Source organism: Mycena indigotica, assembly GCF_014461135.1.
Source record: "Mycena indigotica strain 171206Taipei chromosome Unknown Mind.scaff0007, whole genome shotgun sequence".
Lineage (NCBI taxonomy): Eukaryota > Fungi > Basidiomycota > Agaricomycetes > Agaricales > Mycenaceae > Mycena > Mycena indigotica.
Window position 1 is genome coordinate 1,666,349 of NW_023503006.1, and position 25,765 is coordinate 1,692,113.

The 25,765-nt window shown below is 51.3% G+C and overlaps 14 protein-coding genes across 14 annotated transcripts; 8 read left to right on the top strand and 6 right to left on the bottom strand.

The window, feature by feature from the left end:
- Positions 1-278: 278 nt before the first annotated feature.
- On the bottom strand, positions 279-1,623 carry MIND_00822500 (Lipase-3 domain-containing protein; the record flags this gene model as incomplete). Its single annotated transcript, XM_037364896.1, has 6 exons — positions 1,297-1,623; positions 1,131-1,233; positions 823-1,083; positions 593-773; positions 388-539; positions 279-319 (listed from the first exon to the last, which is right to left on the bottom strand). The coding sequence occupies exons 1-6, from the start codon at positions 1,462-1,464 to the stop codon at positions 279-281; spliced, it is 906 nt and encodes a 301-aa protein (XP_037218138.1). The 5' UTR covers positions 1,465-1,623.
- A 1,293-nt stretch (positions 1,624-2,916) lies between these two features.
- MIND_00822600 (uncharacterized protein) lies at positions 2,917-4,178 on the top strand (the record flags this gene model as incomplete). Its single annotated transcript, XM_037364897.1, has 7 exons — positions 2,917-2,968; positions 3,019-3,145; positions 3,196-3,344; positions 3,395-3,709; positions 3,753-3,821; positions 3,871-3,906; positions 3,967-4,178. The coding sequence occupies 7 exons, from the start codon at positions 2,917-2,919 to the stop codon at positions 4,176-4,178; spliced, it is 960 nt and encodes a 319-aa protein (XP_037218139.1).
- Positions 4,179-4,563: 385 nt separating this feature from the next.
- MIND_00822700 (Aldo-keto reductase) lies at positions 4,564-5,853 on the top strand (the record flags this gene model as incomplete). Its single annotated transcript, XM_037364898.1, has 8 exons — positions 4,564-4,602; positions 4,657-4,681; positions 4,731-4,814; positions 4,859-4,873; positions 4,921-5,188; positions 5,239-5,541; positions 5,592-5,644; positions 5,690-5,853. 8 exons carry the CDS (start codon positions 4,564-4,566, stop codon positions 5,851-5,853), a joined length of 951 nt encoding a protein of 316 aa, XP_037218140.1.
- A 157-nt stretch (positions 5,854-6,010) lies between these two features.
- MIND_00822800 (uncharacterized protein) lies at positions 6,011-6,807 on the bottom strand (the record flags this gene model as incomplete). Its single annotated transcript, XM_037364899.1, has 6 exons — positions 6,011-6,036; positions 6,086-6,172; positions 6,223-6,409; positions 6,465-6,540; positions 6,590-6,685; positions 6,734-6,807. 6 exons carry the CDS (start codon positions 6,805-6,807, stop codon positions 6,011-6,013), a joined length of 546 nt encoding a protein of 181 aa, XP_037218141.1.
- Positions 6,808-6,879: 72 nt separating this feature from the next.
- On the top strand, positions 6,880-8,304 carry MIND_00822900 (uncharacterized protein; the record flags this gene model as incomplete). The annotated part of the gene is made up of 5 exons (XM_037364900.1): positions 6,880-7,214; positions 7,268-7,319; positions 7,368-7,467; positions 7,516-7,572; positions 7,622-8,304. The coding sequence occupies 5 exons, from the start codon at positions 6,880-6,882 to the stop codon at positions 8,302-8,304; spliced, it is 1,227 nt and encodes a 408-aa protein (XP_037218142.1).
- Positions 8,305-8,375: 71 nt separating this feature from the next.
- Positions 8,376-10,034, bottom strand: MIND_00823000 (uncharacterized protein; the record flags this gene model as incomplete). Its single annotated transcript, XM_037364901.1, has 6 exons — positions 8,376-8,559; positions 8,622-8,916; positions 8,978-9,135; positions 9,384-9,572; positions 9,626-9,911; positions 9,974-10,034. The coding sequence occupies 6 exons, from the start codon at positions 10,032-10,034 to the stop codon at positions 8,376-8,378; spliced, it is 1,173 nt and encodes a 390-aa protein (XP_037218143.1).
- An 840-nt stretch (positions 10,035-10,874) lies between these two features.
- On the bottom strand, positions 10,875-13,093 carry MIND_00823100 (Carboxylic ester hydrolase; the record flags this gene model as incomplete). Its single annotated transcript, XM_037364902.1, has 10 exons — positions 10,875-11,155; positions 11,208-11,458; positions 11,510-11,667; positions 11,714-11,841; positions 11,894-12,033; positions 12,080-12,149; positions 12,198-12,387; positions 12,436-12,500; positions 12,556-12,746; positions 12,801-13,093. The coding sequence occupies 10 exons, from the start codon at positions 13,091-13,093 to the stop codon at positions 10,875-10,877; spliced, it is 1,767 nt and encodes a 588-aa protein (XP_037218144.1).
- Positions 13,094-13,849: 756 nt separating this feature from the next.
- MIND_00823200 (Epimerase domain-containing protein) lies at positions 13,850-15,102 on the bottom strand (the record flags this gene model as incomplete). The annotated part of the gene is made up of 5 exons (XM_037364903.1): positions 13,850-14,373; positions 14,420-14,551; positions 14,600-14,904; positions 14,954-15,027; positions 15,079-15,102. The coding sequence occupies 5 exons, from the start codon at positions 15,100-15,102 to the stop codon at positions 13,850-13,852; spliced, it is 1,059 nt and encodes a 352-aa protein (XP_037218145.1).
- Positions 15,103-15,318: 216 nt separating this feature from the next.
- Positions 15,319-15,949, top strand: MIND_00823300 (uncharacterized protein; the record flags this gene model as incomplete). Its single annotated transcript, XM_037364904.1, has 2 exons — positions 15,319-15,532; positions 15,588-15,949. The coding sequence occupies 2 exons, from the start codon at positions 15,319-15,321 to the stop codon at positions 15,947-15,949; spliced, it is 576 nt and encodes a 191-aa protein (XP_037218146.1).
- A 1,274-nt stretch (positions 15,950-17,223) lies between these two features.
- Positions 17,224-19,081, top strand: MIND_00823400 (Acid protease; the record flags this gene model as incomplete). The annotated part of the gene is made up of 14 exons (XM_037364905.1): positions 17,224-17,446; positions 17,497-17,565; positions 17,618-17,676; positions 17,728-17,745; positions 17,793-17,816; positions 17,874-17,889; positions 17,931-18,048; positions 18,095-18,334; positions 18,384-18,410; positions 18,458-18,500; positions 18,546-18,628; positions 18,678-18,750; positions 18,798-18,933; positions 18,981-19,081. The coding sequence occupies 14 exons, from the start codon at positions 17,224-17,226 to the stop codon at positions 19,079-19,081; spliced, it is 1,230 nt and encodes a 409-aa protein (XP_037218147.1).
- A 151-nt stretch (positions 19,082-19,232) lies between these two features.
- On the top strand, positions 19,233-20,316 carry MIND_00823500 (uncharacterized protein; the record flags this gene model as incomplete). Its single annotated transcript, XM_037364906.1, has 2 exons — positions 19,233-19,504; positions 19,557-20,316. The coding sequence occupies exons 1-2, from the start codon at positions 19,254-19,256 to the stop codon at positions 20,314-20,316; spliced, it is 1,011 nt and encodes a 336-aa protein (XP_037218148.1). The 5' UTR covers positions 19,233-19,253.
- A 119-nt stretch (positions 20,317-20,435) lies between these two features.
- On the top strand, positions 20,436-21,869 carry MIND_00823600 (uncharacterized protein; the record flags this gene model as incomplete). Its single annotated transcript, XM_037364907.1, has 1 exon — positions 20,436-21,869. One exon carries the CDS (start codon positions 20,436-20,438, stop codon positions 21,867-21,869), a length of 1,434 nt encoding a protein of 477 aa, XP_037218149.1.
- A 107-nt stretch (positions 21,870-21,976) lies between these two features.
- Positions 21,977-22,918, top strand: MIND_00823700 (uncharacterized protein; the record flags this gene model as incomplete). Its single annotated transcript, XM_037364908.1, has 4 exons — positions 21,977-22,003; positions 22,059-22,305; positions 22,356-22,392; positions 22,444-22,918. The coding sequence occupies 4 exons, from the start codon at positions 21,977-21,979 to the stop codon at positions 22,916-22,918; spliced, it is 786 nt and encodes a 261-aa protein (XP_037218150.1).
- Positions 22,919-23,011: 93 nt separating this feature from the next.
- On the bottom strand, positions 23,012-23,875 carry MIND_00823800 (uncharacterized protein; the record flags this gene model as incomplete). Its single annotated transcript, XM_037364909.1, has 4 exons — positions 23,729-23,875; positions 23,610-23,674; positions 23,508-23,557; positions 23,012-23,454 (listed from the first exon to the last, which is right to left on the bottom strand). Exons 1-4 carry the CDS (start codon positions 23,858-23,860, stop codon positions 23,012-23,014), a joined length of 690 nt encoding a protein of 229 aa, XP_037218151.1. The 5' UTR covers positions 23,861-23,875.
- Positions 23,876-25,765: the final 1,890 nt, after the last annotated feature.

A 25,765-nucleotide genomic window follows, 5' to 3' on the forward strand; every position in this document is an offset into this window, starting at 1 on the left:
ACCGTAGCGATTACGCCCTTTGCGACGTTGTTGTATGCTTTGAGGAAGCCGTGGTGGACATTGACATCGACGAGCTGGGTCATACCCGCGGTTTGACTTCAACGCGCCATTCAGATATATGCGGCCGCTGAACGAATTTGGTTGGAACGACGAAGGATGGCTGACTGAGTACTTGATGAGATGAGGTATCAGTGATGATAAAAGTTCGATTGCATCAATGGAATTACAACAGCTTTCAAGACAACGAGTTGAAGGAGGCGCTTCTACGCCGAAGGAAACTAAATTCCGATGCAGAGTCCAGGGTTCGGTGGTACCATGACTGTGGATTCAACTTTCAGTATAAACTCGATCGTTTTCAAGAAAGAAAGAAAAAACAAACAAACGGACCTTGACCAAAGTAGAGGCCGTGGGAAACCAGATCGGGGAAAGGAAGTCCAGAGCCAGTCGAAGCACTACAGGAGGGGTCTTCGCCACTGACGCAACGTGTTACATCGTCAGGCGTAGGCGGCCATGTCTCAAACTGCCAGTATTCTGTTGCGCTGCCAGTAAAATAATGTCAGTTATCCTAACTTTGGTGAGATAGACGACTCACAAGTGCTGGTAACCGACGAAGAGTCGCGGAATCTTGGGTATATAATCTGTGAAAGTTGTCTGCAGTCCAGAGTAATGGAAGTGGGCCATACCGGACCTATGCACAGCACGAAATATGTTCTCAACGCCAATGTGCTCCTCAACATAATGCACAAACTCGGGATTCCCGACGCGGGGCTGGCCTGACCACCGTGAGTTGATTGGACGCGTCGATAACCGGGCTGGGCTTACCGAAAGTAAAGAGCCTGATCTTTGGTTTGAGACCGAGTGTGTCGTTCAAGCCTCTTTTCAAAAAGGGGGCGGCAAGAGAGGCGACGGCGCCACCGAGACTATGACCAGTGACGACCAAACTATATCTAGGGAATTTCTGCAGTTGTGCGGCGACCGTAGCCAGTACATCCTCGGAAATGCTGTTGTGGGCGTTGCGAAATCCACGATGCGCCTTGACTCCAGCCAAGTCTTTTTCGATTGGCAGGAGGAGAATCTCAGCATCTACGGATGGATGGGTTCATGGCGTCTAACGGAAGCAAATCACATACCGGTGAACGCATCCTTCATGCTATCGGTACCACGGTAAACCACCACCAGCTCTTGACGTGCGTCATCTCGGGCAATAAAAGCATGCGTGTTGAAAAACCCGAACTGTTAAGAAACCACCAGATGTCAGTGAGCTCGCGCCAGTAGCTGAAGAAGCGATGGGCATACGGTCCGAATCAAATGGTTACCCAGCGGTCGAGGACAGTACAGCATATAAGCGGCAGACGAGTATTTCGTGTACAGGACGAGGTCGTCAAAGACTGTCTGCGGAATGCTGAACGTCGATAGACTGGCAACCACTGTGGCAAGGAGAAGGGAGAAAAACAAGGGCTGCATGATTCGATTGTGCCCCGGCACTTGTTGTGCCCGTAAGAGTTGACGAACGACTTTATGAGGGCGGAAGAAGGCAGAGTGATGGTTGGATCTAGATTGCTTGGGGTCAAACGACGCAGCGCGGAAGAACCAGGGCCATTTTTGACATGGCGCTAGCTTAAACGGTTAATAATTGAACTTGCGCGAGCTTTCTGCAACGCGAGCCCCAGTCTTGTCCCGGGCGGCGGAAGCTATGGTTCACGCAAAGTCCGCACGATGCGGCTGTGCAATTGATTTGCAGTGAAACCGAATGATTTTCCCAAAATTTGACTGATTCTGGGTCATCGTCATCGTTGTGATTCTTTGCACCTCCCTCCATTCCGATGAACTTCCTCGTCGACAACGCAAGGCGGAAACCAAAACCCGCAAGTGGGATTCAAGCTCAAGAAGCACCGCAAAGCATCATAGTACCGATTCAGGACCACTTTCTTCACCTTGAACCCTGCTGGCAGGAGTCTATCCGCTCGCCGAAACATGCAACGGCGATGCCCCCCAGACTGTGAAACTGCAACTAACATTTCGGAAAACGCAATGCCAGCTTCCCAGCATATTTTGATTTGGTATCTTCTCTTCTTCTCTTCGCAGCTCCCCCGATCTTCACTTCGAACCATTTCGAACAACGCAGCTCCACGTCCTATGTCAACAAGAATTGCTACCTTTCTGTTACTCCGCTTCACCATATCTCATCGCGCAAGTGCTCAAACGAAACTACTTACTGCCGAACCATCGCTCCGGAGTTGGGACAGAGGCCAACACAAGTACTTGGGTTACTTACTGCCAGTGGCATCTTCATCAAGATCATATACTTATCCTGCTGCTTCTGCCGCGTTGCCCATAAAAGAAGGCGGAGGAGCAACGTCATCGAAATGGTTTTGATTTCCTTCGACCCCGCCTCTACCGTCGTCATCATAATGCGCCTCGCCTATAATATGAATCCTGTAGTTACCCCATACCAAAGTTCTTAGCCAATCTCAGCGTGCTTCGCTGTTTATGTTCGCCGTTCGCCGTTTGCCGCCCGGACGCCCTGGGCTTCCCGCTGGCTTGCCCCGGAGAAAACATTGAGAAACATCGACCTTCCACAAGACAAATCTCATCGGCAACTGACACCTGTGTTGCTCGCAAGTTGCTCGATGGCCTGCGACGGCCTGCTCACTTATGATGGCAAAAGGGACTTGGCTCCAACTTGGCTGTATCATGCATGCTCCGTCTCCACGCATCAATCGAAGGACACAGCGTAAACGGTAAATCTCACATGGCACCAGTCTAGATCCACAGATGCCATCTTTTTATCGGATTACTGATGGGCCAATCTTGGACTTATAACCCATGGCCGGAAGGGTGTCTATGGCTTCGTCTTTCCCGGCCTAACCCTCCGGTCTTTTCTTCGCAGTTCCCGTTCATTTCCCGCTTCCAGCAATGTCCGCTGCTCCGAATCCACTGGCGCACTTCGATGCCGCGCCGACCGTTGGTACGCAATGAACCGCAATCCCACTTGTAACTGCACTGAATGATTTCTAGGCGCTCTTCTCATCGGGACTCTCTGCTCATACGTCCTTTTCGGAATAACGACCGTTCAAGCATATCTGTACTACGGGCGATTCCCAGATGACCCGTGGACCTTGAAGGGAATGGTGGCTTTCGTCTGGTGAGCTCTCAGACGTTTATGGCCCCTGCGTGGCTCACCACCTTGAGCAGGATGTTCGAGTTCGCTCATGCGGCTTCCATTGGGCATGCAAATTATTTCTATGCTGTCATCAACTACGGGAATCCTAGAAGTCTACTGGGAAAGATGCCTGTTAGTTTGGCGTTGTCGGTTGTTCTTGGCGCGATTATCACGACCTTGGGTATGCGGATCCCTTGTCCTATATTTCCTCTGATGCTCACTGGTTTTTAGTGCAGTCCTTCTTTGCCTTCCGTATATGGAGTCTCGCAAGCAACCGTTTCGTCCGTATCATTCCCCTCTTACTATGGATCACGGGCGGGGCTTACCTGGTGGGCTCCATCGCTGCGACGACACTTGCCATTGGGGCAAAGAACATCCCCTCGTTCCTCAATCAATATGGCTGGCTACTGCTCACACCCTGGATCGTCAATCTGATAAACGACAATGTCATCACCCTTTCACTCGTCCTGTTGTTGCTTTCCAGCCGGTCGAAAGGCTTTCAGAGAACCAGTGCGTTAGTTGATAAGCTCATCATGTGGACCATTGGTAAATCTCTGCCCACCCTGTTATGTCCGCTCATTCTTTACAGAGACGGGGCTGATTACCAGCATCTTCAGCGTCTTGACACTGGCTTTTTACCAGGTGGAGAGAACTAACTGTATGTCCTTTTCTGATTCAATTTCGAGTGACTTGCTGAGTTGACATAGTTGTCTGGGTTGGCATCCAGTTCGTCAAAGCGCGTCGTACGTTTGTTTTCCTGATCCTCTTCTTTCCCTGTTCGCCGCTTACCCTCCATGCTCCAGTCTTTGCCAACTCCCTTCTCGCTTCGCTCAACTCACGACAAACCCTGCGCGCGCTCAATGCGTCGCTGAGTGACTCGAACGGAGCGGTGACCTCCCGCGGCGGATACAACGGCACGAATGGCCAAACGCAAACCGGCACTCTCAACATCGCGATGACTAAAGTGACCCTTCGGGAGGATGGCGGGCCAGTGTACGGCTACAAGAGCGCATAAGCTTGTCGACTCATTCCTGGCCGGCGCAATGCGGCGCACTGGTGGCAACGGCCAAATTTATTTATCCATCGGGGTGTTCCCGAGCTTATCCGAGCTGTACCAAGTTGTACAAACTAACAGTCAAGGACCACATCTACCTACGTTGTTGTTTGTAAAACACTGAATATCACGATTATGTCCCAAAATATAACGAGGTATGATCTGATTGAGGACAGTCTCCTTCTTCCCTCATCTCGCGTTAAGCGCCCAACAACGACTGGCATATCTTCGACCCTCAGGCAGAGACATGGACAATGCTTTAGTTGATGTTTTTTGGACTTGATTTGACACGCACACCATCTCGCACGAAATTTGCATCAGCTAGCACGTCCTGCTTACTACCACCATGCCGTTTGCAAACGCGAAGCTCAACGACGGGAACGAGGTGGGTGGCTGCTCTTCACCGTCTACATACTCGGCTGAAGTGCTGGGGGTATAGATTCCGACTATCGCGTTCGGGACGGGTTCGTCAACGGGAAGTGGGTGGAGGAACGTTTGCTGATCTTTAGACAGGCTCGGTGAACAAAGGCAAGGACGTCTCCGGCATCGTCACTTTGGCGCTGGAGGCTGGCTTCGAGCATTTGGATACGGCCCAAAGTATGTGTTGGCAATACTCTATGTTGCCGAATAACACTCTCCAGTCTATGGAACCGAAAGTCTGTCTGTCTATATTCTCGCCCCCCGCCCAGCTGAAGCCTTAAAGCTACGATGGGGAAGGCGATATACGAGAGCGGGCTTGCGCGCTCTGAATTGTACATCACCTCGAAGTATTGGCGTGGCGACGCTCAGGACGCACTCAAGGAGAGTTTAGAGAAGGTATTCGGCTATGCTCTCCGCTCAGCACCCACTCACGAATGGCAGCTCAAAATAAATTATCTCGACCTCTACCTGATCCATTCTCCTCGCCTTGTCTCCGACGTCGAGTCCGTCTGGCGCGGCTTTGAGCAGGCCAAAGCGAGTGGGCTCACAAAGTGCGTTCTATCATCTTTTTAGTTACAGTCGTTCAATTCCCGTATTGCAGGAGCATCGGCGTCAGCAACTTCGACCTCCCCCAACTCCAATCGCTCGTCAAGATCGCCCGCGTCCTGCCGTCCGTGAACCAAATTAGCTTCAGCCCGTACAACTACACGCAACTCAAGCCCCTCCTCGAGTTTTCTGCGAAACATAAGATTGTCACGGCTGCCTATAGCTCGCTTGCGCCCATTACGCGGTATCCGGGTGGCCCAGTCGATGCACCCGTTGCGGCGGCCGCGAAGCGTCTTGGTATTAGTCCGACACAGGTTATCTTCCTTTGGGTGAAGAGCAAGGGAGTCATTGTTGTTACGTGCGTGTTGTCTCTAATTTTGCTTTGATGATTCCTGACGACTATCCAAGGACAAGTTCAAGCAAGGCACACATGGAGGAGTATCTTGCCGTTGGAGATCTCCGTTCGTGTTTGTACCACAATTTGCCTAGCACTCACACCTTGCTAGCATCTCTGACGGAGGAGGAAATTGCCGCCATCGATGCCGCAGGTGCCAATGGTCCGCCTTCGTCACTCACTCTAAAGGCGAAACGGTTACGACCAGTCCAAGTGATTCTTCCGTCCCTCCTTCTGGCCATTCTTTGGTTCGCAAACTGGCGGTGGTTCTCGTAGTACAATAGAATTACATTTTTTGTTTAGAGAAAGCTTGGTGTACAATCGAGAAGCGCGTTCTACTGAATGTGACATTCGTCGCTCTGACAACAAAGAGAACGAAGACCCATTGGTTGTAGCCGTTGGATGCTGGCATAAGCGCCGATAGACAAAGGGACTACTTTGGCGGAGGCGTTGGGGGACCTGGCTATATTTAGCATGTTTCTGTCGGAAAGACACGAGGAAAACACACCGAATATTCCCGATCTTGGGGGAGGAGCACTGGGAAGCGGGGCAGCAACTGTGCCTGGGACTGGCGCTGGGGAAAAGGCCGTGCTGGCTATTGTGTTGGGTCAGATATCGGCTTTGGAAGAACGAAACAAGTCATACGCCGCCATTGAGCCCAAGCAGGGACATTCGGCTTTGGTGGCTCGAGTGGAGGGACGGAGTTGGGCGATGGTGGCCGCATTGCTTGGGCCTTGAGCGCTCTGTCGCGTCGTTTATTCACCACACGCCAACCAGGACGGGCTGCTGCGGGGCCGGGCTCTTCGGGTGGGGGAGGTGCGGGTTCTTCTGGCTGTGAAAAGGAAGCTTCAGATGTAATGAAAGACAAACAGCAGCAAGCAACGTACTGTGGGACGCCATTCAGGCATGTATTCGCCGCCTTCACCGTGCTTCGACTTGGCGCTCATGAGCTCCGCGATCTCGCTGACGTTTGTTTTAGTGTGTAGGACTTGCACTTGGAGCGAAGGCTGACTATTGCAGAGCGCGTCGCTCATCTCTCAACTGTCCAACTTCAGCAAGGAGTACCCGGACTTCACCTGCAAGAGCCTTGCTAAAGTCGTTAATGTACCTCGAATTGCAGTTAGCAGCCAGCCGTAAGTAAAAGGTAAACACGGACTTGGGAGCACCTGCATAGCCATTTCCGCCTCCCCCGCCGCCGCTGTTTCCACCGCCGCTGGCCTTGGAAGTCATGGATGGTGCGTGGTGGTGAACGAGATCGATTCTGACGGTCACGTGCGAATCCGCTTTTGGTTCCGCCTCACGATGGCCTCTGCGTCGCGGTGGCGCTCCGACGGGCCAACCACGCCAACGCCCAGTGCACGTGGCCGCGGCGGTGTCAGAAACGCCAGTCGGGGTGGTCGGGGACGTGGACGCGACGCATCGACCTCAAATAACTCTAAAAGTTCCAACTTCTTGTCCGTGCCCCAACATGCACCTGCACCTCAGACTCCCCGCTCTACGCCGTCACCTGACCTTCTCGCTGTGCCGCCAAGAACACCGTCGCGAATGCCCATGACGCCAAACTCGAGTCCGGGCAGACGTATGGACCTCGTCGCGTCTGTCAGTCGAAGCGGTGGGATCGAGCGCGATGGAGACGAGTGCGCAACTTCTGTTTGGATGTGAAGCCGTCACTTATGGATTCAGCGTGTAGTCTGAAGGACTGGGACATGCAGGAAGCCTATCGAGAATATATCCAGGGGAAGGTTCGTCAGCTCGCCTACTAGTATTGCTATCTGATCTGAGTCTACTAGCTTGATGCGTTTTGGAAGAAATATCCTCATAAAGAAGACGAAGGTGCAAACGAGACTCGCCAGCGAATTGAATCTCAAGAGAATCTACTGATACTTTTTCGTGAGTGCATGTAGACACGGCGAGCATCTCGTTCTCAATTATGTCTAGGCAAACTTCGTGAAGGAATCATAGCCTCCAAGCGTTCAGACAAATTCAGCGACGATGGTGGGTTTATCTGCCCTCTTCCAGGCATATGTAGTTAATCCCTCAATAGTCTACTCGACTTCACTCTATCTCTCCGTCCTGTTTGACTCGGCTCGCCACATTTCTGCCGTTGTTCCTATCGTCATTTCGTACCTCTCGACCACCCCGGCTTCAGTATCGTCACCTGAGGCCCTCACTCTCATCTGCCTCCTCCAACATCTTGTAACATCATACCCTTCCCAAACCGCATTTCATACCGCCCTCCAAGCTGTTCCGCTCACGTGCTTCCCATTCGACTGCCCCGAGCGACGCTGGGTAAACCAGCTGGCTCGATACCTGCGCGCTGGCAACTACACAAAAGCCGATCAACTCAGCGGTGTTAGTTTTCTCAAGTTACCAATGGCCATGTCGGACCCACTCGCGAAGAAGGCTGTTGTCCACCTTGTCGAGGCGCTCCGCGTGAAGGCGCGCGAAACGGCGTGGCGGACTATCAGAACGGTCTATCGCGAGATTTCGATTTCCGCATCATCGCAGACAGATTCAAGTTCGGACACCAAGGCGTGGTTACTGCATTCCTTACTTTTACGTTCACCAAAAGTGGACGAGGATGTGTCTGGGCTTGAGGAATCATTACAACAACTCAACCTGAGTTCGGATGCGCTTGACCGTTGGCTTGAGAGCGAGCAGAGCAAAGGAAACGTAGCGAAGAAGGAAGGTGTCGAGGGTCGGTGGATTTTGGTACGCCCACGCTGAGAGAGAGACAGTAAATGTAAATTGGATTGTGTAGCCCAGGAGATAATAATGTACATTTTTTTGCAAAAGAACTACAGCTTGAGGGCACCTTCAATGTCGGCAACAAGTTGAGCATAAGCAGGAAATGCAGGGTTCTCCCAGAGCTCCTTCGCAAAATGTAGCGCCTCAATGAATGCTCCAAGGGCCCACTCCTTGTGGTAAGTACGTTCCCCTCCGTTTGTGAGCAAGCCGCTGAGAAGGTGGAATCGTCCCAACCTGTCAATATTGTTTGTTGGTCACGTGCAAAAAGTCAACCATCGAAAAATTTGAGAACGTACATGCTGTATGCCCAGCACTGCGCCTCAGGCGTTACTGAAGATACCAGGAGTTGTTGTACCAAGCTGCTTCCATCCCGCAAAAGCGTATGCAGTTCGTAGTCGACAATTGTCATCATGTCCCGCGCGCTGGGCGTCGCAGCCAGGGTAGCATCCAGCCGCTTGAGCTCGCTTTTCTGACGCAAAGAAAGGGTTATTGCGGCTGTGTATGCGGACTGAATGAGGGCGTAGTCGTCTGCCGACAGCTCCTTCGACGCGGCCACGGAGAGCGACCAGGGAGTGATGAGGTGGACGGCATCTGGCGGCAAAAAAAATATTTTAGAAAAAGAGAGAAGGAGGTAGAAGTAAAGTTTGAGTACCACTGAAGCGCTGTAATCGCATGCAGAGCACGGCGCGGACGCGGGAGTCGTCCATTCTGCGGCGGGCGGCGGTGATGGTGGACGTTCGTGTAGACCATTGTGTGTCAGCGGACATGTGGCCCCGGCTTGACAGAGGTCGTTGTAGGAGGTTGCGAGGTCTGCAAGGTGTTGTAACATCCTTGCAAGGGCTTGTAAGGGTTCCAAAACAGTGGGTGGCCAAACACGTTGGTCACGCTGATATGATCAGTGACTTGTGATGAACCAACGCACGGCGGCTCAACATGTCCTCAGACCGATTGAGACGTTTGCGTGTGGCGAAAGTGGTCGATGACGGATTTGGGCTGGTTAAGACACACATAGAAGATTGTACGACCAAGTATCATGCGTTTTTTGTTTTTAAAATTACAGTTCAATAGCAGCGTCGATGTCAGCGACAAGCTGGACATGGGCGGGGTGCGGAGGGCTCACCCAGAGCTCGGATTCTTTCAGCACTGGCCACATGGCCGCAATCAAGGCCTCAAGGGCTCGCTGCTTGTGATGTGCGCGTTCCTCTCCGCTTGCAAGCCTCCCGCGGCGCAAGTGAAAGCGACCGAGCCTGACGGTAAGTCTAAGTTCATGTCCGAGTCAAGGAGTGGTAAGAGTGCATACATATTGTATGTCCAGAACCGCGACTGGGCGGACGGGGCGACCGTAAAGAGAAGTAGGTGGTGAACAAGATCGAGGCCATTCTGCAAAATAGTGTGCAATTCGTGTTCGATACGTGTCTCCGTGTCAGCAGGCGGTGCACCGTGCAAGTTGTTGAGAGACTTTAGCTGGACAAGCAGCTCATCCTGCGCGGTGGTGTAAACAGAGTCGATGAGCTCGTAGTCCGCCATGGTGAGCTCTGAGTAGCGGGACGCGATACGTGACCATTGGTTGATGGAGGAAACAGCATCTGGGTGAGGAAGCAGTCGCAGTTAGAAAGCGAGCAATTGAGGGAAAGCCTGGGTATACTACCACCGTAGCGCTGCAGTTGCACACAGAGTAGAGCATGTTTGCGTAAGCCGAAAGCGTCCATTTATGAGGGCAGAAAGGCTGGATGGTAATAGTAAAGACCAGAGGGGCCTTTTATGCCCACCCATACTCGACTGTGCCGATGCATGCAAGAGTGCCGATGTAGTTCGGAGAGAGAGATTGTGCTTGTCACGCCGTACGGCAATCACGATGATCGTCACGGTCACTGAGCCGAATCGTGGCAATGGCTGATCCGCTAGCTGCACTATTCGTGAAGCTACTGTGCAGTGCGCACGGTATGCAGGATTTTGAGCAACTATAGACACTATGTAAGCGAAAAGTACATAGTCATCAGCGATCGCTCGGCTATGAACTTGAAGTGCATAAGGCCGACTCCCGAGTAGCTGATCGGCTCGACCTCCACATAATATGTCACTCTCAGTCATTGCGGTCCCGCAGCAGAGCCATGGTAGTTAATAGTATTCAAGTTGATTATTACTAGTAGTAACAGAAGACAAATTCAAGTATCTGTTTAGTATTTGGAGGCACTGTCAGCAGAGGAGTATTCCGGTTATTAAGAACGCCTAAAACCCAGGATAATCGAAAAGAAAATGCGGCAAAGAGTTCATATTCTCTTGTAAGCTATAAAAGCTTGGAGGCGGCCTCGATGTCAGCGACGAGCTGAATATGCGCAGGGTGTGGAGTACGCTCCCGAGACTCCTGCCAGCCTGAGTTCCGCCTTCCCAGAGTTCCGATGCCAAATTGAAAGTGGTAGGAACTGCAGAAGGTTTTTTTCAAGTTGTTACGTCACTGATCTGAATTAAGTTCCAACTTGGACGCGATTTTGTGAGCTCAGATATTCATACATAAGTGGTACATAAGTGTTTTACAATACAACACCCACTCAAAGCGGGAATTGAAGCGTCATGTTCGTCAAGAACGCCATTGCGTCTGCGCGGTAGGTGTCCTGTGTGATCGTGGTTGGGAACAGCCCATCGAGGAATGTCATCAGATTCGGCGTTGCGGTCGTGTACGCCGGCCAGTTCGGCACCGTCTGTCCGTTCGGGTTGAGGCTGGTGGCGAAATTGATGAGATAGTCGGTCAGCTCGCCGTCGAAGTAGACGTTGAGGATGTCCGAGGCGTGGAACGAGCCGAGGAAGGGAACGGCTTTGAGACGCTTGCTCACTGGAAATACGGGAGTTCAATAGGGCATTCAATGGGACGAGAAAATACTGACGGAAACCCCACTGCTTCTGTTTGCCTGACTGCGACTGCTGGAAAAATCGTCTGGGAGCCTGGAACACGCCATCTCCCTGGAAGGCAGCAATACGCTTGAACTGCGACGTGAGTCCATTAAGAATGCTCGTGTCGAAAGGCGACCCGTCGCTGAGTGAGGAAGGATACAGCGACGAAAAGGTATTAGCTTGCGCGGTTGTTGCTTGCGGGACCCAGTTGGAGTGGACCCAGTTGATGAACTGTGAGTCCGTCCTGTGCAGAATAAAGGTTTAGCAATAATATTATGGAGAGGCGGAAACCTACGTGATGTTGAGCGTCGATAGCGAAAACAGTGTGCCTTCATCATCGCAGTCGCCGGTGACAAAGGGGACATTCGCGACCTTGCCTTGTTGCACGAGCCGTTGTGGGTTGTCGGTCAAGAAAACGCCGTCTTCCCGAGGCAGCCATGCGAGTGCGAGTGACTGTTAGAAAACATGAGCCTGCATTCTCAAACGGTTGGGATATCACCTGGTAGGCAAAAATACCGGGTGAAGCGTCCTGTGCTGCTTTGAGTGTTGCATATGGGACTGTCCGTAGGCAAGCAAGAGTGTCTGCGGCACTTGAACAGCCAACTTGCTTAACGATGGCATCGTAGTCTGATGCATGTCAATATTAATGAGGCTGACAGACGAATATCTCGGCACAAACATTTCTGTCCGCTTTCGAGAGGGCCGGTTGGAATAGGTGAGCCCGATTCCATGAAGCCGGCGCGGAACAGCCCCTCGTTGTTGCCGTTGTTGGCGATCATTTGCAACGCGACGGAGATGGCACCTGCGGATTCGCCCCAGCTAAACCAAGTTGAACAACACTTCACACACGCGGAAAGCAACACACATTGTGACCTTTGTCGGGTCGCCTCCGAAAGCACCAATGTATTTCTGGATCCAGCGCAGCGCTTGCCGTTCTTTCTTACAAATCAGACAGGGGGGCAAAAAGTGGAGGGAGAACATACGGTCTTGCAGGCCAAGATTACCGATACCTGCGGCGCGTACTTCTTTGCTTGCAAGGAAGCCAAAAGCTGACACGCGATAATTCATCGACACGTAGACAACGGGTTCGCCCATGGAGATCGAGCGTTCAACGATAGCCGTTCCGTCGTACATCGCAGGGCTCCCCAGCTCAAAACCACCACCGAATATCCACTAGATTGCATTCAGCTAAACGAAAGATCAGGAGAAGCCTATGCGAACGGCGACAACAGGGAGCTTGGACGACGAAGTTGCGGTATTTGGCTTGATCACATTGATAGTCAGGCCTACAATTGCAAGTCAACCAACTTTGCATATTATTCCGCAAGGACAAAGACTTACAATCTTCATCCGATGGGAATATAATACCATACGCCGTGTTCGTTATATAATCCAAGACCTCTTGCGGTAGCCCATCGACAATCGGTAGTTTGAATGCCTGCTGTGGACAGCCGGGTCCAAAGGAGGTGACTGTATGTGTTCCGTTATACGCTGGGATCGGCTGTGGGAGTTGGAATCGCAGTTGCCCGACACTAGGGTGAAAGTTGAGCATCATTAACGAGCGGACAACTAGAATGGTCACACACGGAGGTTGTGCGAAGGGGATTCCGAGGAAGCTCTGTGTGTTTGAAGAGCCGACCTTGCCTGTGAACACCCCGCTGTCGAGTGTAACCTTGGGTGCACTGGCGCGGGACTCGATGGAAGCTCCGGCAGTCAGGAAGGCCAACGCAAGAGGAATGAGAGCCCTTGAGAGGAGCATTGCGTGCCGGGCTGCCTGAGGAGAGTATGGGGAACCTCGGTGTAAAGACCACGACTGGCAACATCTCTTTTTAAAAGAAGGCTCGTCGGAGGTAGTTGCGAGATGTTGCTGTCGGCCCATTCATGAGAGAATCATGGGTCCCTTGATAGAATTGGCACCCGCCATCGAGTCTGAGAGTTATTTCGGGAACATCTGCCGAAGCGGTCAAATCCGTCCTGCCTCTCTAACCCTTCTCTACCCCGCACTTCTTAAATGCGGGGTAGTCCGCAGCGGAGGTAGATCTTCTTGGCCATGTCGTCGCAGACGTCCAGAACCATTTATTTTCTGGCCTCTGGACCCTCCGGAAGGTGGGAGAATGGACGATGCAGATCACTTCGAGCCATGCGACACGGTGACACGCCTCGGTGATGTGGTCGCAAATGCATATGCGAGATGAGCGCGTGGTTTATGTGCTATATGTCGAATTCAGGTTGCATGATTCACCATGCAACGGAGCTTTATGTGAGATGAGAGGAGACACAGCTTAATTGACGATGACAACTCACTGCTCTGTTTGCCTATAGCCACAGACATCGAGTGGTTGCGAAAAGGGAGTGTGTCATGGTTGTCTCGCGATATTGTCCAACTTGAAGTTGCTCACGCGCTCCGAGTCGCTTTGCAAGTGGCCAAAACAGTCAAGCAGGATCCGGACGTGGTTCAGTATTACGGTAAGCCGAAAAAATTGTCTCCCAGGTGAGCGCTCGAAAGGCCGTGGAAGTGCTAGCAGATGAAACCAGTCATTTTGTGACATTCACACGTGACGACGACTCGACCTAGAGTAAAAAAAACAAGTATGGATATGTAGTACAACTGTGAGTACTTCTCGAATCTTTGTCTTTACACCGGCGGTTCAACAGGCACCTCGAACTCAAATCCCTTGCCCTTCCAATAGTTCTCTATTTCGATGAACCGATCTACTCCGTCAAGAATCGTCTCACGCCAGGTTTTGAACGCAGATAGCGGATAGCCAAAGTATTTCTCGAGCGCGTCCAAGTCCACATCGCATTTGTACGTTGTCCAACGAGGTACTGTATCTGGATGGGCAAGACGCTCCCTCAGCTGAGGTCGTTCGTCGTGAATAATGTGTATGGCTTCGCGAAAGTCGGTCTGGTATGGGGAGACGATTGGAACCCGACGGGGACGAGAGCCATTCGGAGTGGGTGCGGTGAGGCCAGTGATGTGAATACGTGCCACATCTCGCACATCAATGGAGCCAGGAAAGTAATGGTAGTTTTTGTTATCCGAGCGGAGCAGTTGGTAGACAAAACCGTTGGTGGAAAAGGCTGCAAAAGCACCTTCAGGAGAAGGCACGATGGACTCGAAGCCAGGTGAAAGAGGCCCAAAGATCCAAGTGGGGCAGACTGAGCTAATGTCAGAACAGCTCGACAGAAGATGCAAAAAGCAAACAAATAGTGATGTCCATGTCAGGATTCTGCTCGGCATATTCGAGGACTGCTTGCTCCCCAAACTTCTTCTCTGCAATGTAGATATCGAACAGGCTACCCTTGACGGCCTCCTCCTTCGTCACGCCAACCCAATCTACAAGTGTTAGTATGAGCTGCAATAGAATTCACTGACATCACTGACCATTAGAGCCATACGAGCCGTTAGGAAACGTGACTATCGACCCAGTTACAACGACCTTCTTGATTCCAGCCTTACTTGCGTCGCGGAGTATACGAAGCGATCCATCAATAGCACTGTTAAAAGCCAGTTCGCTGTCAAAACCAACCCGACCAGCGACGGGAGCTGCTGTGTGGATAATAGCATTCACTCCCTGAAAAGCTTCAGTGTAATCCGCGGTCCTGAGGTCGGCAATTTCGACGGCTTCAAATTGCGGGTATTGAGCAAAGGCCTGCTGGAGAAGGGGAACCTTGGCTCCTCGAGCCGACCTATCAAATTTCAGCGGACTTATCCTTGAACAGTAAGAAGGGAACCAACGCTCGAACTGCATAGCCGGCTTGAAGCAGCTCATGAACTACAACTGAGCCAAGAAATCCCGACGCGCCAGTAACCTAGCACTTCTAGATGAGGTTTTCCGCTTGTGGAGTGGTTAGAATACTTACGAATACAAGAGTTTTCTGGGTCATCGAGAAGACTCGCTTGCACAATGCAGTTGCTCATGCATCTACGTTGGCCTCAATCACTTATATAGGGCTTTCTCGAACTGGAAGGCGCATCCCAGTGCCTGGTTGGTAAGGCTTTCAAAATAGAACATCTTCTGCCCGTTGTAGGCCGCCATCTGCTTATCGTGGTCGAAGGGTGTTGAGAACGGTGTGACGCGGTGTGACGCGCTTGGTTTGCTGATGACCGCAGCGAAGACGGTCGTTGCTGTGCCTATCGGAACTGGCCCTCCCACTCGAGAAGAACTGAGAGTTCACTACCCTGCACAATTTACATGGGAACAGCTTCGCGCCTTTGTTAATTCCGGTGACCTTGGACTGCTCAAACGCCACAAGGCTCTGCAGCAGCGCTATAATCTTTGGGTGGCAGGAATAAAGATAGAACATGGCTCAATGGGTGCGTGAACCTGAACACTATAAGCCAGGCACTCACATCGGCGTTGCAAGAATAGTCAATTATCTCGTCAATCGTCGCTTGCAATGGGGCATGCCAGATACGCTTTCGTTGCTCGGTCCGCCCTTTCCGCAAGACGACATACCTTCCATTGCGACTGCACTGACAGACCTTCAGTCAACCGCTACCAGCCTTTCACCTCCCTATCTCTCTCCGAGCATGCCTAGTGAATATCTCAGTGTCATCACGAACGACTGGCCATACTCCGTTCCGGCTTCGGTTACCCATACACTTGTCTGGACTAAAATTCCCATTTTTCATCCTAGCTTGATCGATCCATCTATCCAAGCCCGCATTGACCAAGACGGCCTCTGGGGCTTCACCGGCTCATCGATTCCACCACCGCCATTGGAGGACTAGCGACTGGGGCGTCACGCGGGAAAAGATGATCGTGTCGGAATCTGGGACGAAAGAAGAACCAGCGCTGGTGAGGAAGGCTGGCGCTCCCGTGCATGCGTATGTCCTCTCCAAGTGGAAGGAAGAGGACTAGGAAACGGCGTGGTTCGTTAATCCTCCCGTTCGTAATCATATCTTCCATTGGATTAGCGCTCACGAAACTTAGCGGCTGCAAAGCGTCCCTGGTCTTGCCCATGTGCACGTTTTTTGCCAGGCGGAAAGACTGAGCAGCATAGACACAGGCCAATAGAGACATTAGAAGGCTGATTTTCATAGACGATCCATGAATCGTGGGGAAGTAAAATCTCGTGTTTCTCTCATATGCGACTTGAAAATCATCACTCCCAGAATGGTATGATTCTGCTTATCTGGGCATTTGGGATAATAATCACCTCCAAGAAATTAAAATGAAAACCTCGACTTGTCAAAGCATCACATTGCCCAACACCATAGCTTCGCTGCATTGGATTGGCAGAGATCTCGAGGCACAACACATTGGACGAGGGTCCTGATATCGCACATTACTTCTGCTCGACGAAACTTCTCCTCGACAGGACGCATCTAATCACCGACTGGTCAAAGTGGTTTTCCACAAAATATTCAAGTGTGGTGCGTTTTGAGCAGTAACAGGGTGTCCTTGGTGTTGATTATTCCGAGGCCTCTACTCTGCATAATACTAATAAATACCTGGGTTGGTTGTTGATAGGATCAGGATGAACGCGATTTTGTTGAAGCCTGAGCTGAGGCCTAGCTGTAATATATCGGCAAGGTTTGGAGAATTCATGGTAGCTTTGAATAGCGGACCATAAATCAGTCACTCACGTGATCGCGTTCTTGACGTCAACAAATCCAAATTCGGCACTTGCTTCTTCTAACTATGATGCACGATGACTTGGAGTGTGGGCGAGCTTCTGCAGTCTACATAGTGGCCTTCACTAACTCCCACTTCAATACCTGCTGCCAGTTCGACGTCTACAGTAACATCCAAGCACCCTGACCCATGCGAGTCAACCACTTTGGGTTTTGACCGATAGTCCAGGTTTTCGTTCTTCCTCAGATTGGATACGGCTAATTTTATGCCAAAGGTTATTTACAGCTATCTCTCCCCCCAAAATTATCATGCGTGTTCCAGACAACTCGAATGACGCCGTCCGAACAGAACCCTGATATGACGCCAGCCACAGGCCTTGGAGGAGTATAAAGTGGCCCACGCTTCTCAGGATCCAACCAACCCTCCAATGTTCTCTGCTCCTTTCTCCGCGCGTGTTGCATCCAGTGGTGCGCAAGACATTCTCGCAAAGGACCGAGCCCGCGCGCAGAAGTTGCTGGCCGGCCTCTCTCCCCATGGACCTGCTGCTTTCCACAAAGCGAAGGACCGCCACCGTCATGGCCATGGGGGAGGAGGTGCCGCCACCGGCGCCAGCTCGGATGGCTCCGATTCGGTCGATGTCACCGACGCAGGTTTGGTTCGCAACTGTCTCTTCCTTCTGAACGGCTCAGGAGGATTGTAGCCGTGACCTACACCATCAGTGTCGGGGTTGGGTCTCCTGCGACAGATTATACTCTACTCATTGACACTGGTGCGTTACTCGAGACGAATGGTTGATCAAAACTCACTACTTCTCATGACAGGAAGTTCCAATACTTGGATTGGGGCTGGCAAGAAGTACACCCCCACCTCTACGAGCACGGTGTGTGTTATTCTCCGCATGACATTCATCTCACTGACGGGAGGCGTTCAGGATACTCGCAAGGCAGTCGTATGTATCATTCTCCCAGAGTAGGAATAAGTATCACAAGTCTCTAGAACGTTAGCTATGGCTCTGGGTCGGTCAGTATTTATAGTTAGAACTCGTATTCAACCTTTTGACTGATTTCCTTTTTCTAGTTCAGCGGCACCGAATGTACAATCCACCGTTCCCTTCTGCAAACAATGTTGCTTAAGCTGCCGCCGCCGCAGATACCGATCAAGTCACTCTGTCTCCAACCCTCGTTATCGAGAACCAGTCAATAGGTGTTGCATCTACTGCGCAAGGCTTCGACGATGTGGATGGAATCTTGGGGTGCGCCTAATCTATCTTGCCTTGGCTTAACTTACGTATATGGTAGCATTGGCCCAGTCGATCTCACTAGCACTACTGTCAGCGGTGTATCAAGCGTTCCTACTGTCACGGACAATCTCTTTGCTCAAGGAACCATTGCAACGGAGTCTATTGGGATTTCTTACGTCCCTTCCGCTTCTACTGACGCTGTTGTGAATGGCGAGCTCGACTTCGGCGGGGTGGACACAGCCAAGACCACTGGAGATGTCACTTTTGTGCCCATTACCTCGACTTCGCCCGCTAGCCAGTAAGATCTTGGGTTTTTTTGATTGATTTCCCGACTAACCAACGCTCAGATATTGGGGAATTGACCAGAGTATCACGTATAGGTTTATTGCTCCTTAAAGAAAATTACTGAGCCAACTTGAAGGTACGGCAACGATTCAACTATTTTGAGCTCTACGGCTGGTATAGTACGATGATTCCTGCTGATTGTCCACTCGTTTCACATCTCCAAGGTTGATACCGGAACCACACTACTTCTCCTGGCGACGGATGCCTTCCAGGCGTACCAACAAGCAACTGGCGCAAAACTTGACAAGTAAGACCGCCTCTTCGCTGCTCACCATCTCGAGTCTAAACTGCTCTAGCACCACCGGTCTGCTGACACTCACCGAAAGTCAATTTGAGGACCTCCAGAGTCTGTTCTTCGAAGTTGGAGGGGTACGACTTTTGATATTCTTCTCATGAAAGCGGCTTAACGTTCGAAGACCATTTTTGAACTGACGCCAAATGCACAAATCTGGCCTCGCTCATTGAACTCGACCCTTGGAGGCGAGGAGGATAAGATCTATCTCATTACTGCTGATCTAGGCAGTCCAAGTGGTCAGGGTCTCGATTTCATCAGTTCGTGGTTTTTTGCCTTGAACTATTCACGCTAATCTACCCTCTAGACGGATTCGGATTCCTTCAACGTTTCTATTCGGTTTATGATACCACGAATAGTCAGGTTGGACTTGCGACCACACCCTTCACGGACGCAGAAGCCAACTGATTAGCTGGATTGGTTGACCAAGGACTCAAACGAACTCGAATTTAACTGCGACTCTTGTATCCTTGATATTCAAATCATAAACACGGACCAGAACGACTGACTGACATAAGCGATATGATAAGGACAATAGTCGGTCACTCGGCTTACTTCTAACCATCATCACAAGAACTCCATGGAAGTCGATTCCACAACACACCGCTGCGAAGAGTTATGGTTCGAAGACGGAAACATCGTCCTCCAAGCAGGGGCCACTCAGTATAAAGTATATCGAGGCACGATGGCACGAAATTCGCCAGTTTTTCACGACATGCTGGGGTTCCCACAGCCAGCTGAAGCAGAGACGGTAGAGGGCCTGCCTCTGGTGAAACTCCATGATGATGCAGAGGAAGTGACTCCCTTTCTAAAAGCATTGTTCATTGTAGAGTGAGTCGCCGATCTACGAAGATGCTTCACGCTGCTGACCACTCACTGACAGCTTCTTCCTGCCCTTTCCCGCGCGCACGACCTACGAAGTTCTCCGTGGCTGCCTTCGGCTTGGACAAAAATATGCTGTCGACTCTATCCACAAGCGTGCACTCGTACACTTCAGCTCATATTTCGTGACCAGCCTCGAAAGCTGGGACTTTGCTCAATATACGACACAGAAGGCAGACGAGAACCCGTCGAATATAATCTCCTGGACCAAACCCGAGTCGATGGGCCCCGAGTTCTACATCTCCTGCATCCTACTCGCCAGGGAGGTAGAAGCGACCTGGACATTGCCCACCAGCTTTTATCATCTATCGACGGAATTTAAAATTGTGGGGACCGGCCCGTTCCGCGCCGCCGACGGCAAGATCTACCAGTTGAGCACGCAAGACCAGGGAGCTTTTTTGCGCGGGTCCGAAGAGCAAATGGGGGCGACCTGGGATATTGTTCGTGAACTAGGTGACCCCGAGGTTCCCAAGCAATGCCCCACATCGCCTCAAGAATGCACCTTCGCTATCCTGAATGCGCTATACGAAGCAAACGACCAGTGCCGCGATTGCCAACGATTGCCGCTTCAGTTTTGGGACTACGAGCAATGGCAATACCTTGGTCATGCGTGTACCCGATGTAGATTTGAGCTCAAACAGAAGCACAACGAGGCAAGGATGAACTTTTGGAACGACCTGCCGATGATCTATGAGCTTCCCTCATGGACAGAGCTTGAAGTCATGAGAGAGGCTGCGATAGGCGACGGTCTGCTGATATGAATGGTAGTGTACTGGTGCTCTGCAGGATCAATGCAGCTATAAATTTTTATATGTCATTGTGACCAGGCCGTGACCACTGGCATGTCAAAAGTAAGACACAAGGTCGGCCTTCGACTTCGATGGCCACCTCCGCTCTCCGTGCTGAACTCCACCAAATAAACCAACAAATCGATCTACAACGACGAGTGCTCTATGACTTAGAAGTATCGCGCTTCGCAGTGCAGTCCAAGCTCTCTCAACTAGCAGTTTATCCCATCCTAACCCTCCCACCTGAATTAACATCGGAAATCTTTGTCCATTGCCTCCCGGAGGATTCGTGGGCCGATATATATGAAGCGCCGCTGCTTCTGACCCGCGTTTGTCGGACGTGGGCCCACATCGCGGCCTCGACTCCTGCGCTCTGGCGTTCGTTACGACTGTGTTTAGGTGAATGGGATGATCAGGAGCTACGCGAGCTCCTAGAAACCTGGTTTCGCCCGAATCGCGGAAGCGCGCTGAAAATCGTCCTGGGCGGTGATTTGGCCCGTGTGGACCTCCCAGAGTTCATGACCAGCTTGCAGCGACATGCACATCACATCTCCTCCTTATCCCTTACCCTCACTGCGAGAAACCTTGCACTCCTCAAATCATTCCCACTCAAAATGCGTTTTCTGAGAGAATTGGAAATCACCGTCGAGGACGAGGAGGATGAAATCTATGCGGAACCGGTGGACCTCAAAGACGTCTTCGTTGACACTTCGCAGTTGACCCAGGTCCATGTTGACCAAATCCTACCCGCGAACATAACTCTTCCTTGGCAGCAACTCACTGACTTTCAATGTTACGACTATTTTCTGGATGAAGTGCTCGAAGTGCTACGCCTCATCCCAAATCTTGTATCATTGGATGTCACTCTTGGCCTCGAAGACCATAGAGATCCAGCACGCGACAAGCTGATTCATCACAATCTCCAACGACTCACTGTCATGGAGCAAGAACGGTTAGATCGTCAAGAGACTCTCCATTTACTCCACTTTCTCACCCTGCCCAAACTCGACACGTTAAAGACAGAGGAATTGGAAGAGCGCACCTTGCGAGCATTTATGCGCCGCTCGGATATCCCTCCGCTCGCCACAATGCATGTCAACCTAGTTGGCTTCCCCCACGAGTGCTTGGATGTTTGCCAGGAGATCTTACCTTCATTGCGCTGGCTAGAGGACTTGAGCCTCTCTTGTCCGACATTACCTTTTGCGCAAGCTTTCTTCAGTGGATTAGCGGCGCGAGAGACGTTCCTTCCGCGTCTAAGAAAACTCGCTATTGGTTATGATGAGCTTACGCTGGCTAATCAAGCCACGCTCACATCGGTGCTCGAACTTGTTGCCCAGGCCGCGTTAAACAGGAATGTGCTTGCGCAGGCAGGGGTTGTTCATTGTCTGGACTTCCTCAGCTTCGTGGTCAAGTTAACTGAACTGGCCAGTTTGCGACTACCATTTGCGTCTCTTTCCGGCTATCGACAGCTACAAATAAATGGCGTCGAAGTCTACATTGGCACTTCTCTCGATTCGTTACTGTAGTATCCCTTATGAGCACTTACTTATGGTCCTACATAAATATCTCTTTTGTAATAAATGCTGGTGTGAATCATCATGTGACCGTTCCCAGCCTGCCTCTCACTTCCATCATGTCCGTGCCACGCGAACGAATGAAAGTCGGGTTTGCTCACTGTCTTTCGTTGGTTGCTTTTGTCTCATACCTGAGTCCAGAACCTGAGTATTCACCGTCCGATCATCTATGGCAACGTTGCGTCGGTGCTTACGCCCAAACAACGCGAACAACTTGCTGCGACTGCGCCAGACCACACGCATACATGGACTGTCGCGGTCCGAAGCGCCGCCACCGCCGCTGACCAAGACCCAGAGAGCACAATGGTGGGCGGAGCGGACGACTTGGGGTACTTCATCAAACGGGTGACGTTCAAGTTGCACGAAACGTATGCAAACCCAGTGCGAAGTACGTGCTATGATCCTCACTTTGTCTGGACTGAACTAATCACATTGTAGATATTGACAGACCGCCTTTTGAGGTGACGGAGACTGGGTACGCGTCGCGGTTGCTTTTACCCGCTCTGTTTCTTCTAACTCGCTGCAGCTGGGGTGAATTCGAGATCCAAATCAAGATAACATTCGTCGCCGACGCCGCAGAGAAGCCTATCACGTTCTACCACCACCTGAAGCTGCATCCCTGGCCAGCACCCGGCGAGCCCGAAATCCCACCCCTCGATGTCGCGGTCAAGCTTGGTCCGGTGCATAGTTGGCAATATGACGAGTTAGTCTTCAACGAGCCGTTCAACACGTTTCTGGACACGCTCACGAAACATCCTCCCACGCCGCTCGTCAAGATTCGCAGGAAGCCTGTCCCGTTCCATCTGGCCCATATGCAGGGACTGGCAGCAAGCAGAGGCGGTACTCCGGAGTTTACGCAACAAATGGAAAGAGAGGAGGCTGACAGGCTCGAAGATGCACAGCGGAATCTTCTGGCTGATGAAGATAAATGGAAACTGAGGTTGATAGAAAAGGAGAGGGAGTTAGAGCAGTTGAAGAGGCTCGTGGAGGAGAGAGGCTAGTTATAAACAAGTTGGCCTGGAAAAATCTAACCATTAATATCCATGAGTAATTAAAGAGACTGTAGCTGCGCGAAATACCAAAACGAATGGAAACTACCACCTCCAGAACTGCCACCCTCTCGCTGTCGCCTCCGAATGTCGCTTCTTGTTCTGTGATGCTCGGGACACAACTGTTTGGACCGTGATCAACCCGTCGCTCGTCGAAGTGACCGTATGGGCCTCATTATTCCTCAGTTTCTGCTTGGGCAACATATTCGGCGTTTCTGACAGTCGGAAAAGCGGCGCCACAGGCGAGCCATCCCACTGGTACAGATGCAGCTTTGGCCCAAATGTACGGTCCGTGTAAATGCGCCACGAAACGAAGAGCTCCGTGAGGTTATAGTTTTGAAGGAAGTTGGAGTTGTCCTTGTTGCATGGCGATTGCACCTGTTGGTAGCCGTCGCCTATGGGATTGAGGATGATGGAGCCATTGTCGAGGAGATTGTAGTTGCCGTGAGCCCAGACGAGAGTGCCGACGATGCATTCAGGATGCGAGCCTGCGACATGACGAGTTAAGAAGAATTTCATGAGAGCACGACGGGTCACACACCGTTGGCGACGTAGCGGTACCGTGCAAGTTCATACCAGCCATCGTCAGAGCTGGGAAAGCCAGTTAGGCAACGATAACGACACCCGGCAAGACATTTCTTACAAGGAAAAGCCAACTCCCGCGGTAGGGGGATAAGTAAAAGTTTCTTGGGCGGGATTCGCGAAGCCCTTGCGAGAGCAACGTTAACAAGCTTAAGTAGAGGAAGGGGTAATTTAACGCACTGGGCCCGGGACTACGCGTTGCGTTCCTGATGACCAAGTCCCGACTATTGGCGTGGTATTATGAGCGGCAGAATAGTCTTGACCGAATGCAGAAGTGAGAAGGGTCGCCGCGAAGAGGGACTGGAAGAGCATGGCGGGCAAACGATACTACCGAGTGTCACGCTTGTCACGTCCGGCGACTCGGAGTCCGGCAAATCGCGATCACGTGAGAAGAATAAGGAGGTATTTGACCGTGTTCGACTGTGTATACATTGGTATCCGAGGGATTATTGTACATGTAGAATAGGATTTCAGCTCAGAAAATCATTTAAGTGGCTACGAAGACTCCATGTAGGATTGCGTGACAAATCTTATCGGAATTGCCGACTGCACACCGATCAATGGCGAGCATCGAGGGCTCGGTGGTGCCAGCTCTACAACGATGAAATCCTGCAGGTGAAGGAAGTCAATGTCATTTATCCGTGCGTGGATCAGAGTCACACGAACCTTGACGCTTAGCAAGCCGACATGAAACCCACCGACCTCCACCTGTTTCGGGTCGCAACGTATTTCTGCCGCCCAGTCGAGTACGACGATAGACGACGCACAGCTGCTGCATGTTGTGACACAGTCACAATTGAAGTCCGCTTGTGGCGGCATCGGGCGGACGAGGCCATTGGTCCCGGTCCGCTGGACACGGTAGGTGAATTTCCGCAAATGGTCGACAGTGACCATTCGTGTCAGATAAACACGTACGGGTCCACCATTGGAGGGCGAAGATGGTGATGGTGGTGAGGTTGGAGTGGTAGGCGATGTTGGACTTGATGGAGCATCTGCCATAGTGCGAGGATCTACAAGCTCTCTCAGGGAAGCGAGGGTTCCAGAGAGTTGTATATGCACCGGAATCGTATCTTCAATGCCAAATATTCGCACAGACGGTACGAATACCTGACAATGAATCGGCAAGAACTCCGAATCGCATCGGGTGTTCATGGTGAAAGACGACTGATGCCATTCCTCTGGCATATATTTTATGGTTGACATGAACTCAGATTGTGGCGTGTGTGTTACACCACGAGGGGGCGAGTTCTCGACGACATAATCTAGTGGAACATATATCCTGGAAAAATTAAGCCTTTTATTTTCTTCCGAGGATAGTCACGCACACTTTGGTCTTCGGTAGAAATCCCAATTTCCGGTCCTTCACAATCGATATGGCCAAATTGTACGTCGCCTTCGCATAGAGAGACGGGAACCCCGGAAAGCGAGCGGTATATGAGGGCGGCAGCGGGTGCTGGTAGTCACCCTGCTGGAAGACCTCTGGGAACTCACAGCTGAAATTAATCGACTCGGGACAGGGCTGTGGCGAAGTGGACCCCGGCGGCGGCCAGATAGTGGAAGCAATATTAATTAGCTTGTTCGTCGACGCGCCAGCATCGGAGGTGGTCAGCTCAAGTCGCCCTTGGAGCTAAATTACGAGTACTTATGTAATCGTCTATCAATATCTGTCGTCCGCGTTTCACGACCTCGATCTTTCCCCTTGAGAGATTCTATTTTTGTAATGAAATTTGTAGTCTCAACCCTAACCCTACAGCTTTTTTTGTGACTCGAAATTGAAGGGTTTTCCGACTTAGTCGTATTGCTGTCCAAGGATGTTACCTCAGCAGATTATGTAACCGTCCCACGTCACTTCGAATCTTTCTTTCCTGCATTTCAGCTTTACTCGCCGTTCCTTCTCTTCACCTTTCCTTCAATCTATCCGTGCTGCGCACAATTCAACGACATTGGGTATTGTAAGTATAAGAATATCAATCAGTTTTCTGTACATTCTGAATCAAATGCAGCCCTTCTGGCCCCTTCAAGCTTCATTCTCGTCGCTGGTTGCCCTTCGTCAGACTCGCTGTCGACGGCCAACTCCTTCCCCTTCCCTTTACCAGTAAAACGCGCAGCTATCGGGTTAGCGTTTCTTCGCATCCGCTTCCAGCGTTTTTCCTCAGCTTTTGCGCTTGAGACTTCGTGGACTTTGCGCTTCAATGCGGCTCGTTTAGCTGCTGCGAC